Source organism: Emydura macquarii, unplaced genomic scaffold (assembly GCF_026122565.2).
Source record: "Emydura macquarii macquarii isolate MOO-44397 ecotype Brisbane River unplaced genomic scaffold, CSIRO-AGI_Emac_v2 contig_1230, whole genome shotgun sequence".
Taxonomy (NCBI): domain Eukaryota; kingdom Metazoa; phylum Chordata; order Testudines; family Chelidae; genus Emydura; species Emydura macquarii.
This window is the reverse complement of record NW_027131367.1, coordinates 1,800,673-1,818,656: the sequence shown is the minus strand read 5'-3', so window position 1 is coordinate 1,818,656 and position 17,984 is coordinate 1,800,673. Positions and strand designations below refer to the sequence as shown.

Genomic DNA, 17,984 nt, shown 5'->3' with positions numbered 1-17,984 from the left:
TCCAGGATTTGTGTGCCCATGGCTCAGGCCATTAGCAGAACACACAGACTAACCCCAAGTGTGGTAAATTATCTATTCCTTGCCATTACTACAGGGCCCATCTGATAATGGGTTGAATATCCCTGGTATTAAAGATCCACATCTGGTTTCAGTTCCCACTGTTTTGGGTGCTGTATTACTGCTGAAATGGAAAGACACATCAAAGGAAACTTAAATGCTGGGTAGGGGAGCTATGCTAGTTGGAGCTCCCTTCCCCTCATGGCTAGGAATCACACGATGCCAGAGAGAGACCGTACCATCTCATAAGGTGACACAGCGTGTCCTTTCTGAGCCTGGGAGAGAAGACGATGCAGCACACTTGGGTTCACAGCCAGGATCCTGGATAAGTTCTGCAGTCGGCTCCTAAACTGATGGTACCCAAGGTGAACCCAGGGTAGGGAAAGTATCTTCTCCTCTCCGCCTATAGATGCTGCCTTCAGTTCCTCAATGCACGATAAGAGGGCCATTTGCAGAAGCTGAACATTTAAAAGAAAGTAAAGAAACAAAATGTTCTCTCTGTCCCAAAATGCCTACAAGAACACCCCTAAATTAATCAATGCTATGCAGAGAAAATGACTTTAAATAGTTTTTTACTAAGCAAATCTTTGTTGTGGAGTGGATTTGGTAAATAGACTGTCATGTCAGTGTCCCCAGGGGCTCTTCTCAGAGTGACCAAGCGACTTCCTCAAAGTAGGGTTTCATCCATTTGAAACCACGGTTTCAGTGGCAAGTGTTTGTTGTATCTTCCTTGTTGCCATCCAACTGCTAGCCACCTCCACAAGAGACTCGGACTGAGCCCCTTTTGAAAGAGGACAGGTGAATGCGCTATTGTACGTTCTTCGGTATCATGTATGAAACAAGCTTTTCTCCCCCACTTCTAAATTATTCTGGTTGCTTGGTTCAAACACTGACCTGTAACTCCTCAGAAGAGGATACACCAATGGCCAGGAGGATGAAGTCTCTGACATAGCAGTGAAAAAGCATGTTCCTTTCTACCTCGGCCAGACTTGAAATAAACTCGCCTAGTGGGGTCTTCTGGAAGATATCCACAAACTTCTCTGTATGGCCTGGAAGGTCAGGATGCAAAAGGAAGTTTTATGTTACAAGGAAATTTAGTTAGATACAGCTCCCCTCCCAAAGGACTTTACAATACAAAGTTAACCACTGGTTAAGCAAAACACAGAGCTGTGATGCACTCAGCACTACCTCCCCTCACAGCCACGAAGACTGTCACCTGCTATATTGAGGAGGAGTATTGTTAGGTGCTAAGATCACCTTCTCTCTGTCTTTGTAAAGGGCCTAAGGATCTTTCATCTTTATCTGGACAACACAACAGACATGAGCAGAAACCACCCCACTGTATTTCCCCATTCCTGTGACTGTGTTTCTAGGCATTTATATTACGCTCATCTCTGAAGCAGCTGAGTGACTAATTTTAGAACACTCATCTTCTCTTAGTACCATACTCTGCTGTCTGCCATGAGTGTGACCCCATGTCCTGGTAAGGATCTTGAAGGCAGGACCTGGCCCAAAGATAAGTGTACTGGGGTCCACTGATTCATCAACTCTTGATATTCCCAGGTATTTCCAATATAGGGGGCAGAGAAAACAAGAGAGAGTGACCGTGAAAAAGATAGAGTTAGCTGCACAGGGGACAGGGGCACTGAAAGTAACCTCATGGTCATAAGAAAATAAATCGCTGCAGTGACAACCCAGGATTTTCAGCAAAGGAGTGAGCTCTAATGCTCTTCCTTACTGAGCTCAAACTGGGCTCTCACCTTCAGTGCCTGGGATGTACTGAGCCTGCAACCACAGCTCTTCCAAATAATCCTTTATCCTCCAGCTGAAGGGCATTTCATTGCCAGCATCTGCAGACACCTTCATGTCGTTCTGCACCAGAATCGTCTCTGTCTGAGAGCTGAGCGGGGGCACATGCAAAACAGAAGACAGTGGGCAGTTAGTGCTCAGTGCTATTCCTCGGGGGCTCAGGTCAGTTTCAGGCAGGGGGCTGGGACTGAGAGTGCCAGAAGCAAGGAATTCAGCACTTGAAAGAGAGGGGCAGAATTGTAGGATTGGGCAACACAATCCGTCCTGCCAGTCACAGAACAGCATCGATAGAACCCGTCCATTACGGTCCTTCCAGCAAGAAATGCAACATGGCCCTTATGCTGCAAGAGAAAATACATAACTTGCGCATTAGTTCTCCATGCAGATGTAGAGCCATTACATTGATCGGCCTTCAGTGCTGCTCACCCCAGCCCTCCCACTGCAGTTTTCGGCAGCTCACCTGCTATTACCCACGTTGTTAGGGATGCTCAGAAGGTTCAAATCATTAAAGATGAACATCCACAGATTTTTCACACAGCCCTCTGTGGTTGGCCTGACCAGTAACTCCAGGTTGCAGTCTCTGTCTATGATTGACACCATATGAGCCAAGAATGGAGTCACCACGTTCTGGACTCGCTTCCACAGGGTGTGTCTGTAGGTGACAACAACGGATGCACAGAAAGTAGAGAGCAAGCGTTACTGGTCTGCATGTTAAGAAGTCAATGTATGGCTGTTGCGGGTAGTTTCTGGGGGGAAATCTGCTCAATTACATTTGTAAACAAGGGAGAGAGGCCTAATCCCACATTTCTCCACATGCTTCTCTGACTTGTGGTTTTCTCTCCATTGTTTTCATTCATGTAACAGTACGTTTATATTCTCTCTCCCCTAGTACTGCCCATCCAGCTGAGCATGCCAAGCCATGCTCTCTCTGAAGCAAGGAGAACACAGGACTATTTTTAGAGTTAGAGGGCTGAGACTATTACGCCATTCCAAAGTTGCCATCTCTGCTATGATTTCAGTTTATACAGACTTTATTTTTAAAAGCTGCCAAGTGATAACGTACTTAGCTGCTGTCCATACCTGAAAGTCCCTGCCTCTTGGAGGGCGTTAAGGTTCGAAGCCTCCCGCAGCACCCAGTCTTGCATTTTATAGGCATTTTCTTCTTGTTTCTTCAAAAGGCTGAAGAGACGATTCTTTGATATCTTCAGGAAGGAGGCTGGAAAGAGCAGAGAGCTCAGCAACCCCTTTTCATTACCCTCACACAAATGTCAAATGGTGAAGTGACTACTGTCTCCAAGGTTTCATTAGCAACCCAGTCAACAAAGGAAGCTGACCAACTTATAGCACTTCCTGAGGCTGGTGTCCAGGATCCGAGACCCCAGGCAAGGAATTGACACCAAGGATGGAATTAATATATTATATACAGACAAACTCCAGTGAAGTGTGCATCATCCTGGACACCATATGCAGAAACTAGTGGGTCCTGGGGTCCACTGGAGCCAACTACCTAATCTCAGAAAAGCTCCCTATCCAAAAGAGAAAAGTGCATTACCCACCACCTTAGATTCTCCAAGTATTTCTTAGCCTTCTCCCCTCCCGCCCTGGAATTGTATAGTGGATTCATCTCTGGGTCTTTGGGCAGAATCCAGTTCCCATGACATAAATGTCATTCCTCACAATAGAGTTCAGCTCTCCTACAAACCCAGCTGCCCACAGGCACTTTAAGCAAAGCCCCTTGGGAACCTGCACCTTTCAAATCGTCTTCTTTAGACAGAAAGCCAAGAAGAATCTCAATCCTCTTTGTACTGCGGCAGGAGTCCTCATTTTGGTCCCTGAGCATCCCCACTGCACTCTGCACACAGCTCCTCATGAGAGTGGTGGTGTCCAGAACCTGGGTTTATCCGGATACAGAAGGAAAAAAACTGGTATTACTCTACGATTGTGCATTTCTCCTCTTTTTAAAATGACAAATATAGTCTCATGAACATGCCTATGTAAATATTAACTTTCCTCCTGACTTCCTTCTTTCCTTTTCTTCACAGCCTTTATTGTGCTAGGCAACATGTTTTACATGACTTACTCCTGTGACTACTGTGAACTGGCTCCCCACCTAACATTAATGGAAAAGTAGGACAAGATTTCCACTGGATAATCAGCTAGTTCAGAAATCAGAAGTGGAGATGATATTATTGACATACGGGCTGCAACAAGACAACCTGGAAAATGCAGACTTCAGCAGGACACAAGTCACATGCAGTCAGTCAGATATTTACACATTCTTTGGAGTTCACGTGGTGAGCACAAGCCAGCACTATCGGAGTTCTGGCCCAGATTCCCTAAGCAGTTTGGACAGGGGTTTGATACTAACATGGTTTCAACTGCAAATACCAACTCACAATGGCAAATGAATAAAGCTAAAAGCTCAGAAATGCAGGCCTCAGCTTGAAAGGCACAAACAACCCGTAGAGGCCTTTAAAACAGCTGACAGAGACGCAAAGTGAGGGACAAAGAGTAGCCAAGGTGCGTCCCTGGAGGGATGTATGGATTGGTTCCTTTAATGGTTACGATTTTTTTATAGGCTACCATTTTCAGTAATCAGCATTTCTGATGTGAATAAAAGTGAGATAACGTCAGAGTTGCAAGGGCCAGAGATGAATCTGGGTATACAATGTGTGATGTACTTTATGAGAGAGAGTACAGAGGCATATTTAGTCATTCAAAGTACAAGGAATGGATTCTGAACTTACATCACATTCCTCTGCTTCTGACGCTGCTGTTTCAACCTCCATCTCCTCCTCCTGCTCTTCTCCATCGACTATCATAGCTGCAACCACAATATAGAACTTCTTATTTAGAAAGAAATGCAATTCACTTCTAGGGCAATGGGATGAAAGAGCTTTTAAACAGACTGGACACTAAAACACGATCCTCTGTCAGAGTCTCAGGTCACCTGCATATCTGCTGAGTATGGATCTCTAAGCACAGCTACAGATGCTAAACCTGCAGACGTCCATAAAGGAAAGAGAGAAAGCAAGTGACCATAATTTCAGAGTTGGTGGGGTAGGCCCTGGCATCGTACCCACGGGTGTATTCTCAGTCCTCTACTAAGAAATGCAGAGAAAGAAGAAAGTAGGAAAAATTGGAAAGTATAATGTTTTCTTTCTACATATTTTAGGTGAACTAAAATATAATCATGACTGAGAAATTGTTTCCAGTGTCAAATCACCCCAGCTGCCCTTCCCTCAAACAAACATTTAGCCAGAGCACCTCACTTCTGAGCAGCAAAACTCCCACTATTAAAATCCTAAGACCCTTTCTGACATAACCAAGTCCTGAAATGCAGCACACCCTTCTATTCCAGCCCTACAGCAGAATGCTCGTGGTGCCCAACAGCATGAATGTCACATGTTTGTGACAAAAGACAATGAGGGATTTAATCTGAAGCCACCAAACTCACTTCACTGATGGCCTGAAATGTGAATGGAGACCTTCAAAAATGATGGGCTAGTGCAAGTGCATCATCTGAAATCAACTCAACACCCTCCAAAGATAGTAGAAGTTGAGATTTTGTGTCTCGTATGCCCAGAAACATTGATTTGCTCTACCAGAAATTAGCAGCAGTCCCCAGTGTACAAAAGTTACTTAGGATTTACGGAATTTCTGACAGTTTTGAAAACTCTTGTAATACTTGATAGTTCTTATCAGAACCTCTGTGCTGAATGTGGATGCTTTTCTTTCCTCTGCTGACTTGCTGATCTCCACACATTACTAGCTCTGGGATGCATGAACCACTCCTTCTGTCCCCCTGGGGTAGATCACCACACCTGTTGGAATGCCCAGCATATATGGCTTACGTTCAGGCTTGTGCACATCCTCACAGAACAGTTGGCTGATAGTGAGGTTCCTCAGGGCAGTCACATCTGAGACCATGTCCTTGGATCTGCGGAGGTCATCAATGTGCACTGACTGCCACAGCCCTGGAAAGAGAGAACAAGACATTTCAGGTCTGTAACATGCACTTCCACAGAAGCTTCCAAAGAACTTTCTGCCAGCACCTTTAAGCAACAAACAGGGGTTTGGTCCAACAGGCTAGTGGCTTATGCTCTGAACTGCCAGGGTTTGATTCTCGTATCACTGAACAGCGATCCTTTCTGTCAAGTAAGGAACTGCAGTGACTTGCTCTGGATGCGGTAGTGTACAATTCTCCTCGACTGGAAAGAAAAGCATGTTACGGTGGCCTGAAGGATGCAATTAAAACACGAAGACTCTGCAGGGCAGACAGGGCTGCGGGGGATATATTTGGGATATATTCCTGATATGCCATGGGAGGAAGGGGAGTGGGCCACAGCTGGGGTCATGCTGTAGCTGTTTGTTTCTCTCAAATGAAATTGGAAGAGCATTTATTTAGCACTGAGTACAGAAATAAGGGATCCTCCCAGTCCTGGGGCAGGTGAGGATCCAGGTGGGGCAATGCAGTGGCAGGTCTGGTAATCCACAAGAAGCACCGACCCCGGATTTTAAAAAGGAATGGAAATCACTACAATCTTTTTGATCGTGATTGATATGACCAAACTTGCTGAATTCTTAAAACGCCAATCTTACCTCCATGGAATCCCACATAAGAGGTTTCGCCTTCTATCCGGGACAGTTTAGTGATAAAGTAGACAAAGACTGAGACTTCTCCCAACTCCACTTTGTTGATTTCATTAACAGCTGAGTATCTACAAGGAAAGGGAAATGTCTGCAGACGGGTTCTGTACAGTACCTTAAACAAGACAACCTTGTTCAGGCTTCCAGCGCACACATTCCTCCTTCCAGGACACCGATTAAGAGTCACTGGGTTCTCTTCCTCCCCTCTCCTCCAGGAAGAGGCAAACAGAGTCCCAGTCTGTCAGACCCTCAGCAGGCTGTCCTGGCCCTCTCACTAATAACTTCATTTTGGTAGACATCCTCCCACTTCCCTCAGCATTTCTAAGCTTTCTGCTATAAATCTTACTTCAGAGAGAGAGCACAAGGCCGACTGTCTGCTGAGTCTACCCAGCTCAGTACACCGGTTTTCATTTTGATTTGTCTTTTTTAAACTATGTCCAAAGCATGGCTGGCCCTTGCAAAAGTTAGATCAAATCTACTACAGTTGTAGACTGCAGCACATGAATCCCCAAGGGGTGACACTCCAATAATGCTCTAGTTAAGACTGGGGAAGACATTACAACTGTCAGCAACTATCTCACGCGTGACATACTTGGCTGAGGCAATGAGCTGGGCACTTTGAGAACCATCTTCAAAGTCTGTCTGAATAATCAGGATTTTATTTCCAGGTGTAGAATCAAGGAAATTCCTGGGGGCAGAAAGAAAACGGAGGAAATGGTTCCACGTGAGGTTTGTCTTCTTGCAGACAGAGCAAGACATTAAACATCCACCATGTCACAATACTGTAATTTTAAAAACAAGTTCCTGCCCAAACAACTGAGAATTAACACAGTGCGCTCTGAGTCACCCTCTCCTTAGCTCTGCACTCTTCCTTCCCTCCCTCTCTTTGGTCTGGTATTTATTGCCCTAATGATCTGTCATTATTGAATTCAAGCTAGACTATAAGCTCTTCAGGGTAGGATAAAGCAGACAGACTCACCGAATCTCCTTCAGGAATGAGTGCTCTGTGTCGAACTGCTGAAGGGACTGGATGGAGAGGCTCTGAACCTTCACTTCTGCCTTCAAATGCTCAGAGTCAGTGGCTGTCAGAAGCCTGGAGAAAGTGGTGATCTTAGAGACAAGAATTGCAATGTGAGTTCTTAGCTCAGACGTGAACAAGGAAAGGAGCAACTGAACAACATTTGCCTGCCTGTGCTCTGTAATGACGCCGTACGCCCTCATTTGTAAGGCCCTCTGTTAGAGCTCTTCCTCTGAGTCAGCTCTTGACCCTTGGGTCTCAACTGCATCACGTTTACACTTTAAAAAACCCCAACACGCTGCTCTCATGAACTGTGTTAAAGGGCGTTTTGGTTTTGCACTTTTTTTTAAAAAAAACATGCCCCCTGAAGTCAGAGTTCTCAGGCTCCTCATGGACTAGATGGACCAGAGGTAGATACAAAAGACAAGGGTTAGGGAGGCCCTAACCAACAGGGTCTAGAGGCAATAAACACCCTGGTCAGGAGGCCCGCTACCCTCCGATCCACAATTGCTAGATAATGGGAGGAGGAGGGTGCAGAAATTTTTTACCAGGGTGCTGCCCTGTGCATAGGCTTTGTTTGTACCTAGTGTCTGGCTAGTAGGTGTCTGAAAAATTTGAAGTCTTCTGGCTGTTGCAAGGAAGGGCAAGAAAAAAAAGTTGGCTACACGACACACCTCCCCCCATCTTTTTTTGTTTTAGGTCATCTTCTCCTGTAAATAACCCCACTGTCTACCTCTGCTGCTGTATTACCAACGAAGTTAATTCAAAAGCCTAGTGCATGTACATGGTGTGGACATAAAGATCTTTTTTGAGAGAAATTTTAGGGAGACTCACCTCGGTGAAAACTGTGCGATGTCTGGACTCTGCATGGATGTGAGCATGAAGGAAATCCACAAGAGAGGTATGCTGCTGCTGTTTAAAGTATTCGTTGGCCAGATGATCTGCCACACAGGAGCTCAGCCGTGAACCATCCAGGCGAACTACAGAATCTGGTGTTGCACAGTTCAGCAGCAACAGTTGGGCTTCTTGTTGCACATATGGCATCAGTTCATCAGGACGGTATCTCTGCTTCAGCTTCTCTGTCACTTGCAGGACAACCGAGGCACAGGTATCAAAGTGGTAACCAATGAAGACATCAGAAGGGCTATATTCCTGCCTGTCCATGAATTGCTTCTCTGTATCAACTGCTATGAAGTCATTCACCCACTTCTTTAGCTCCTCCACAATGTCTCTTTGCCTTTTGTCCAGGACAGTATTGATATCCAGGTAGTGCTTCTCAAGCCTGTTGATCAGTGGGATGGGAAAGTGTTTGTATACTACCTCTTTCTCTTCGATGACTATCAAACGGAACTTTGGGTGCACTCTGCATTTCACTCGGTGGGTCCCCAAGCCCAAGTCAACGTACTTTTGGCCAGCAAGATATACATAATACTGGTTGAGGGCATCATACAGGCTTTCATAGAGATTCTGCAGGTTGAGAAGGACCACCATCTGCCCAGTTTCCATGCATATCTTCACACGGTTGATGTTCCTGCAGATCTGGGTGTACTCTTGGTCCTTGGGAAAGCTGGAGCCAAAGATAATCTCTGGCTGCTGTTTCTCAGTAAAAAAGGCCTGTTGGAGGATCTGCAGTGCTCCATAATTTTCAGTTAGCACCAGCAGGTATCTGCACTCACCATTCTGACTGTTGCTGAAAATGTTCTGCTTGACCAGTTCAATGGTGCTGAAATCGTCAGCGTGTATTTCTCCTTCTTTTTGGATCCTAGATGTAAATATGTTCAAGGCATCAATGTCATCTTTGCCGCTGAAGTTACGGAGAACAACCTGTGCTATGTCGTAAGGTGTGGGCTCTCTTTCTGAGGTCTGAGCCACAGCAAAAATCATTTTTATGAGGCTGTAGTAGTCGCGCAACCCAAAGAACTCTCTGTCTTGGGTCTCGCAAATCTCTTCATATGCGTTCGCGAAGATGGGAAAGTAGCGTTCAATTCTCTGAAGGATGATGCGCTCTGAAGAGCAAATCCCCCTTGCACTTTCTATGAGCTCTGTTTTGCTGGGATCGCCACGTGATACAAAGATACCTCGATTCATCTTGGCAGGGTCTAGGGCCCAGTTGGAGATCCCAATGAAACCAACTTTTTTGTGAGGAAGTGGAACATCGTCAATGCAACCATCTTCCAAGAGTGGGTGCAGGGTCTTCAGGGGCATTTTTGGAGAATCTTCTGCCAGCCCAATCTCATCTAGCACCACCACAGAGACATATTCCTTCAGGTTCTTTCCATCCTGGAAGCGAGCACACTGCTTGAAGGTACCGATGATTCCCTCAGGAGTGGAGTGGGGGCTGCACTGGAAAGACACCAAATGGATCTGTTTCATTTCCTTGTAAAGATCAGAATAGGCAGCCTGCCCTTGCATGGCATCAGCCACGATGGTCTTGGCAAGGGATTTGGAACTCCCAGGCTTTCCAACAAGAAACAGAGGGATTTTAAGTTCAATGCAGATGACCATCATAAAGACATTTTCCTTCAAGGCTAAGTTCCTTGCTATGGTATTTCGCAGAGGCACCCCACTCAAGAACAGATCCTGCATTAGGCTGATTTCTTCCAGAATCCCTTTCTGGTTATCATACGGTCTTGGAAGGTACTCACAGATAACTCTTCTGTACAACTTTTTATTTTCCAAGGATGCATGATAGCAAACACCAACTGCAAGTACTAAGGACCAGATGACTCTGTTTCTCTTTAAATTACATTTATCAGACCTCTTCTCTGCAAGATGCTTCTCCAGATTATTTATCAGAAGCTCACTATGACTGTAAAACCACTTGAAAACTTCCACACAGCGCTCCACATCCCTGAGGCTGACAAAGCTGCATTCATCATCCCTTTGCCTCATGTAAGTCTGAGAGGCAAAAAGCACATCTGTTACCACCTCAATTTCAGCTGTAGATATTTGTATCGACTCAGTAAGTCTTTGTAAAATCTGCTGTATGTATATTTTTTCAGTGATATTGTTCAGTTGCCCAAAATCCCACACCAGAGGGATCATGCTTGGGGGGAGCGCATGGACACGGTACACAAGCTGCCTCAGTGGAATGGAGCCAAGCTTATCCTTGGTTTTATCTGCTTTTACACGATAGCCTAGACCAGCTGACTCCAGGCGCTGAATCATCTTTTCTGTGTGCCTACGGTAAGGGTTGCATGCTGCTATAATCTGCAAACCTGAGGCAGTAGTCAAGGGTTGCCCTTCTACTGTGCGGTCGCACAGAACTTCCTTGATGCTGCTGACAGCTTGAGTTGTGTTGGCTTCGTCAAAAAACAGGATTGTGTCAAACTGATGTTGCCACTTATTGGAGACAGCAATGTCTTCTGCTTCCCTGATCTTGGCATATATCATCTCCGCACTTGTGCCTCCATGAACTTTCACAAGTTTCATGTTCTCTGCATCAACACCACCTCTGCGCAACTCACAGAGGAATTTTATAAGCCTCGTTTTCCCACAACCAGTTTCCCCCATGATAATAACTGGGATGCCACATCTGAATCGCATCTCAATAGCAAAAATCTTGAGTATATTGTCTGTTGTGAGCTCGTATGTTTCGTCAGGGTCCATTGGCCACTGGATTCCCAAAACCAAGCAAAGTTTCTCCAGCTTCTCAGCTCTGGGCAACGTATCGAAGTTAACATTGAAGGGAACTTTCTGAAGTAACAATCCCTGGTACAGCTGTGTGGTCATGACATCTTTCTTGATGATGTTCCCACTCATGGGATTAATGGCATCAACACCACCATTATTATTGGGCTTGAGATGGAAGCCAATGAACGTCATGGATACGCGGTCTTCATTGAAGAAAATATATGGGTGGGGCTCTGACTCCCACTTTTTCCGAATGCGAAAAGGAATAAGATCCTCTTCTGTGACTCCTTCCATGTCAAAAACTTGCCTTCCTGGACTCTGATCAGAAATGGTTAGTGAGGGTGTTGCAAAATCCCTTGCCATTAAAATCATGAACGTGACCACAAAATTTTTGAAACCCTGCAGTGTGTCCTGGACAAAGTCAGAGTTACAGAAAACAGAAGCTTCACAGTCTCTCAGTTGAACATTCAGGAACCAAGCAAAGTTTCGCAGTTCTGACCAGGAAGGATCTATCACCCCACAATGTATCAGGAACAGCTGTAGGCACTCCCCTGGGGTCCCTTCAACAGAGCCTTCTTCATAGCAGAACTTATCAAGATTATCCCCACGGCCAAATCGTTTCAAGTACTGGAAAGGTCTCTGGAAGGCCTCACTGCAAAACTCCTCCTGATCCATTCCTGGTTCTGTGCAATACTGAGATGGGCCTCTTTGCACATCCATATCCATCACTTCCTTAGGAGACTTGCACGTTACTTTGGGGAATACATCGAGGAAATTATACTTCTGTCCATGTGAAATCTATAAAGGGGAGAGGGGGATAAATAAATAATTGTAGGGTTGTGGCTTTAATCCTCTCATATTGTTTCTTCTACCTGCCCTCCCAAACTGTAGACACCCCTTTTTGGCAGGACTGATTAGCTACTGAAGGGCTACACCACTGGGGCACTTTTTAAAAGCATGTAGCAGAATATACACAGAATGCGAGTGTAGCTGCAATAGCAATTATCTTTCCCTCATGCTCTCTCCCTGACTCTACTTCTGAATTTACAAAAAAAAAAAAAAAAAAAAAAAAAATCCACGTTTTTTTTCACAAATACAAAGTAACATAAAAAAAGATCAGACTTTGCACTTATCTTTCTGTGCAAATGTCATAGTGGAGCCAGTGCAGTGGCATTTAGCTGTGTCTGAATTAAGGAAATCATTGTGGGCTTAATTTGTTGCATGCTTTTGATGTAAAGCAGGAACATTATAATAGCACTTTGAACTGAAGATATACAATGGAGTCCAATAAATTAAAATATGAGGTCTCTAGAGTACATCAATGCATAGAATATATCTCATAATAAATAGAAGTAATATAAAAACACACAAACGTGACAAATGTAGAGAAATTGTGTATTTACACATACATACCAATCTTGCTGGTTTCTTAGGTGCTGGAGATACTTCAAGAATTTCAATAATATACAAATGGCATTGCTGGCGTAGCCACATTTTCCCATCAATGTCTGTCAGATACTGTAAAACTAACAGCTTGAAGAGAAATTCTGGAATTCCACTTTGTACCTAAGTGAATACCAGAGCCACATTAGAACAAACTACGAGGCCAGGTAAATTTCTAGGCTTGGCAGAATTTGATACAAATATATAATTCTGATGGATAATATCAATATTTATATTTAATTTTTTTTTTTAGATTTCTATCAGCAGAAATTTTCACAGTTGCAGGCAACTATATGGGGGTCAGACAATTATTTAATGACAGTAGCTGTTGAGATTCTAAATCTAAAAACTAAAACTTTATAAAACCACTGAAGAACAAACTGTCAACATCACATGTCAAAATATACAAAGTAAACAACCTTAAAATCAACAAATCAGGCCTATTTAATTGTTCTTTGCTAGTCCACTGGTAACAAGCCTAATTCCAAAGTCTAAATCACTGGATTTGGACTCTATGAAGTTCTCAAGCAGTTGCTTCCTTACTTTGCCTATCTGTAAACTCTGATTATTGCTGTGGAAATGTTTCTTCATCAGTTTGCATGTGTTTATGGTGCAGTAGACATTTACCCACATTTACCAATACAAATCTAATCCTTCCAAGCCTATCCATTTCCTTCTTACTTACCTGTGCTTAACTGTTCTTTGGTTAGAAATAACATCTCATAAAATACCTCACTTAGAAAAGACAGGAAAGTTTTAAAGGAACAACTTTTGAAAGATATTGAATACTCTTCATGAAAGGTGAGCTTGTGATGTACTCACTGATGAGGTGATATCAAAATGGAATATCATGGGGTTTTGGTGGTACTGCGACTGGAGGAAAGGCAGGAGAGATCTCAGCACTTTGCCTTCATCCACATGCGGTTCAATCAGCCTGATGGTTTTTAGAGGCACGCTAGCATCATGTAGTTTTGTCTTCAGTTTTTCATGTAGCCTCTTCACATAGAGAGATTTTCCTGTGATCATTTTAAAAAAGCACACATTAATTATAAGTAAGAACAAGAAAACAAAAATATATAGAAAAACAGTGAACTGCCATATTGGAAAAAAGTGGACAGCTGCTTCCTAAGTCCAGTCTGCCTTTGATTATCTTGCTAAGGATCTATTATGAGAGGCGGAAAGCCCTGAGTTTGCTTGGAGTGGTTGTTGGTGGCCCAGGGTCTGAGTTGAAGCTGTCTCCTGTCACTGAATGATGCCTTTGCCCATATTTGCTGGAATCCATTGAGGAGTCCGGTGAGAAAGATGTTGCTATTCATGATATTTTCTTTAGGACTTACGTATACTATTTTCTGTTACATGGGGCTATGTTTTTAAAGGTCATAATATCAGGCAAGACAGGCAGCTGGCAGGGAGGCTTCCAAGTATCTATGTCAAGTGTCTTCAAGTTTCCTTTCCTGTAGGTTTTTGGACATAAGACCCTTTTCTGGGGTATAAATCAATGGCTAGTGACTCAGCTGACTCAGCTTCTACTGGGCAAACTGAAGGAACGGGGGCCTGGAAGGAGTTCCTATATTCTTGGCTGGTTCCATGTGCGCTCGTCAGATAACAGAACGTGGAGGCTGTCATCATCTACACCAGCTGGCTGTAGCCACAAGGGGCCATAGAAGGAATGCTGGAGTGCAGCCATTGCCACGAGTTCTGCAGGGAGCATGGCTATGCCAGCTCTGCATCCACTAAGTGCCTCACAACAGCAGTGGACCTGGGGCCTTCCAGCCCTTTTTGAGCCCCCTGTACTGATATGGAGGACTGGCGAGCAGCAGAAAATCTAGGCCTATGTCTTCCACAAATGAAGCCATGGCTGCATCTATTGAAAGGAGCTGGATAAGAACTGCCCTGAGTTTCCATGTTTTATCAAAGGATGTTAATTTGTTTATTTCTGTCCACTTGGCTCTGATCACATCCCTCAGAGGAATGCAGGAGTTTTCCATTCTGATCCTAATCTGTCTCTTTCGGTTAGGGCACTGCCCAAGGCAGAAGTTCTGGAGGGCACGTGAAAGCATCCAGGCCTGGCCACAGGGCTCCTGTACAAGTCTGAACTGTTTAGAGTGCATGTAAACAAGTAAAGCTCGCTGGTGCCAGGCTGGGAGAGAAGGCAGGATCCAGAAGTCACAAACATATTATTTTTAAAGCACAACATAATAAAAGATTTTAGAAGGTCAGGGAAAGCCTGAAAGAAAGACCTAAAGCATAGCTCTGTGTAAGGTTGAAAGCGTATATCTCTCACCAAAAGAAGTTGGTCCGATAGATATTAGCTCACCCACCTTGTCTCAGTGAAAGTCCCACACAGAGTCTCAGTTGTGTTCCGTATAGTGTTCTAAAACTGCACACACATCCAGACACACACACCCCCCCACACCATTTATTTTCCTGATTGCACGTTATAATTTCAGCATTTCAAAACCACAGCAGACTCTTCTTGGCATATGGCATCTTACCTACTCCAGCTCTTTTGGAGGACACGATCCCAACACACATGTCATTGAACACAGAAGCTGCGGACCCTGCAGGCCGAGTGACTTTGTAATGGTTCCTAAGGTAAGTCTGGATGTCCTTTAGTGGCTCCTGGGGGATCATGTGCACTTTGTACTGGCTGAAGACGGAAGGGATGTAGCAGTGCTCTCTCTCACAGTCACACAGGATCACTAGGCGGTAGTTGTCCTGGTGGCATTGCATGCACAAGCTCTGGAACAGCTTCTCCAGCCTATAACTGACGTCATAGCTCAGCTCATCTGCATACAGCACAGTGTAAATCTTCTCCCCTTTGCAGCCTGGCGTGAGGCACTGCCTCAGGAAGAGCCCCACTTGTTCAAAACTGGTCTGTGGGGTACACAGGAGCACCTCATCATAAGTGGGCAGAGCTTGGCCGGGACTATGCATGTAGATGGCCAGAGCTGAAGCCAGCACGTCCGAGCGAGGGCAGATGATGAGGTTGGGCCTACCAACATGCAGGCCTCGTGGGAGAACTCGAGCGACACGTTCCTTCTCCAGATCAGCCAGACTGGCCAAACAACTGCCAAGCGTATCAATGTCCCAACAGTTCGGCAGGAAGGAGCTCATGCATTCTATGTAAGAGTTGCAGATCTGTTCCAGCTGTGCAGTCAGGTCTCTCTCGCAGCACAGCAGCTCTGGCAAGTCATAAATATTCTTCCTTGGTCTGTCAGACACCACGTGCTTGGAAGCCATACGGACATCCAGTCTGGTGCAGTTGTGTTTTATGAATGAGAGCATCATTAAGGCATTCTCGCTGGGCTGTGGCATTCCAAGTTTTCTGCATAGGTAAACCAACTGCTCAGAGGTGTAGTAATTCAGGTAAAAGTACTGAGATCGCTTTTCAGACATGAAGTATTTCCATTTCTCGAGGAACTTCTCCATCTCCCTGCAGAGATCCCGGAGCATCGCCATTGTGTCTCCTGTCCCAACAAGCTTTTGCACAGGTTTCAAATAGAAGTCCATACTAATGCACACCTCGCTCTTGGGTGAGCAGTATACGTGGGCGATCCAGGATCGGAAGAGCATGTTTCCAGCTGAATAAAGGTCTATAAAGGACTGTGCAAGTCTCTGGACATTGGAAAACACCTGTGGGGGGGAGGGACAACAAAATACAGAAAGGGATAACAGTTGGGTGCTGGTGAAAGGTGCCTAGACTGACAGTCCCGGAGACTGAGCATTCTAATGGGGTTCACAAGCATCCTGCATGGATTACCTCTGGGAACCAGAGAGAAATTCAGTCTCCATGGTCCCATTCAAACCTTGACCACTCTGCTGGGACAGCCAAAAAGGGGATCCAGTCACACAGACTGAAGAATGGGGGATAACATCCCCTGTTCAAAAACAACCAGAGTCCTGTAGCACCTTAAAGACTAACAAATTTCTGCGGGCATAACCTTTCGTGGACTGCAATCCACTTCGTCAGATGCAAGATACTACAGGACTCTCGTTGTTTTTGCTGTATACAGACTAACACGGCTACCCCTCTGGAACTTTTCATCCCTTGTTCAAACACCTTCCTGGTTCAAAAAGGAAAAACTGAGGAATGAAAGGCTCCGTATCCCATTATCGGCCAGTCCCACCTCTGCAACTTTTAATGTTAATCAATTGTTTAAAAACTGACATTGTAAGGTTGGAGTTTAACCCCATCCCCAACCAAGCACATGTCCCCAGGAGACAAGGAAACACCTTGAATATGGAAAGCAGCTATTGAAATCTGACCTCGGAAAATTTCTCCACCTCCATGCCCTGATCTCCCTTTCCTGACATCAGCATCAGCTTGTTCAGCAGCTCCCTGAGCTCCTCCAGGGAATATTGTCGCATCTCTTCACTGTCACCGTGGCTCTCCGGGAGGCTGAGGAGCAGGACAGTGTCCAGAGAAACCTGCCAGGGAATAATAATCATTAGCACAAACACATTTTATTTTCATTTTCACTGGTTTATACAATGCTCATGAACAGCTATGGAGAGCTTTCCTGTCCTATCACCTGTGACCAGGAACAGAGATGGCAGATAGGACCAACAACAAGCAGAGACATCCTAAAAGAGAGAGTGGACAAGGTGGTGAGAGAGCTGTAATTACCTAGGAAACAAAGCGTCAGTACCTTGAGGCAGCACAAGGTGTTAATTACAGATCAGGAGCAGAGAAATCTGTAGCCACAGGTTGGACTTAATGGAAAAAGCCTTTGGCCTCCCCAAATTACGTCTGCTGCTTCTGCTTTTACCCAATAACCTTTGCTGCACTATGGAATTGAACTGTGGCTGGAAATAGTTTTCCCATAATAGGTCTCCCTGAACTGGCACTGAAAACAGTTTAAGTGCCATTGTAGACAGGACAAAAACACTTTCAATACTGTTTCAGACAGCCTGACTCTTTTTTGCAGGATTAGGGCCCTTTGGTAGCTTCTGTACTGTAAAGCTAGCCGGTCAGAATAGATGCACAGACAAATTGTCAGGGCAAAAAGGCCTTGAACACTGGGACAGAGCATCCTGCTGGCAGGTGAGCAACATCTCACCTTCTGGCCTTCTGGCGGTGCCGAGATGACATATATTCCTTTGCTGTTGATTGTAGTTGCGAGCGATAAAGATGACAGTTCCACAGATCCATGGCTCTCTTTCACGGTTTTTAACCATTCCAAATGTCGAGCCGAATCATGCTGCGGGGAGAAGACGGGAGCTATAATTCAGATTACTCCCATTTACCTCTTCACTTTGTCTGCTAGTTCACACAGTGAGATCATCCTAAACATTGGCATATTCAACAGTGGTCAGTTGCCAGCAAGGTGAAGGAGGAGGGAGTTGTTGCCAGTCATGAAATAATCCCTCA

General features: G+C 44.9%; 1 protein-coding gene across 7 annotated transcripts in view; it reads right to left on the bottom strand.

Annotated features, from left to right (window-relative positions):
* Positions 1–17,984, bottom strand: part of RNF213 (ring finger protein 213) — a 79,108-nt gene that overhangs the window by 26,184 nt on the left and 34,940 nt on the right. For all 7 annotated transcript variants that reach the window (XM_067547222.1, XM_067547221.1, XM_067547223.1 and 4 more), the window contains 17 exons: positions 17,674–17,814; positions 16,880–17,041; positions 15,106–16,246; positions 13,433–13,626; positions 12,581–12,733; positions 8,369–11,965; positions 7,496–7,626; positions 7,109–7,204; positions 6,469–6,587; positions 5,721–5,843; positions 4,614–4,690; positions 3,616–3,757; positions 2,947–3,082; positions 2,327–2,518; positions 1,818–1,957; positions 952–1,106; positions 297–515 (listed from right to left, as the gene is read on the bottom strand). In XM_067547222.1, the coding sequence (XP_067403323.1) occupies positions 297–515; positions 952–1,106; positions 1,818–1,957; positions 2,327–2,518; positions 2,947–3,082; positions 3,616–3,757; positions 4,614–4,690; positions 5,721–5,843; positions 6,469–6,587; positions 7,109–7,204; positions 7,496–7,626; positions 8,369–11,965; positions 12,581–12,733; positions 13,433–13,626; positions 15,106–16,246; positions 16,880–17,041; positions 17,674–17,814 (6,918 nt within the window). The remainder of the gene's footprint in view (positions 1–296; positions 516–951; positions 1,107–1,817; positions 1,958–2,326; positions 2,519–2,946; positions 3,083–3,615; positions 3,758–4,613; positions 4,691–5,720; positions 5,844–6,468; positions 6,588–7,108; positions 7,205–7,495; positions 7,627–8,368; positions 11,966–12,580; positions 12,734–13,432; positions 13,627–15,105; positions 16,247–16,879; positions 17,042–17,673; positions 17,815–17,984) is intronic.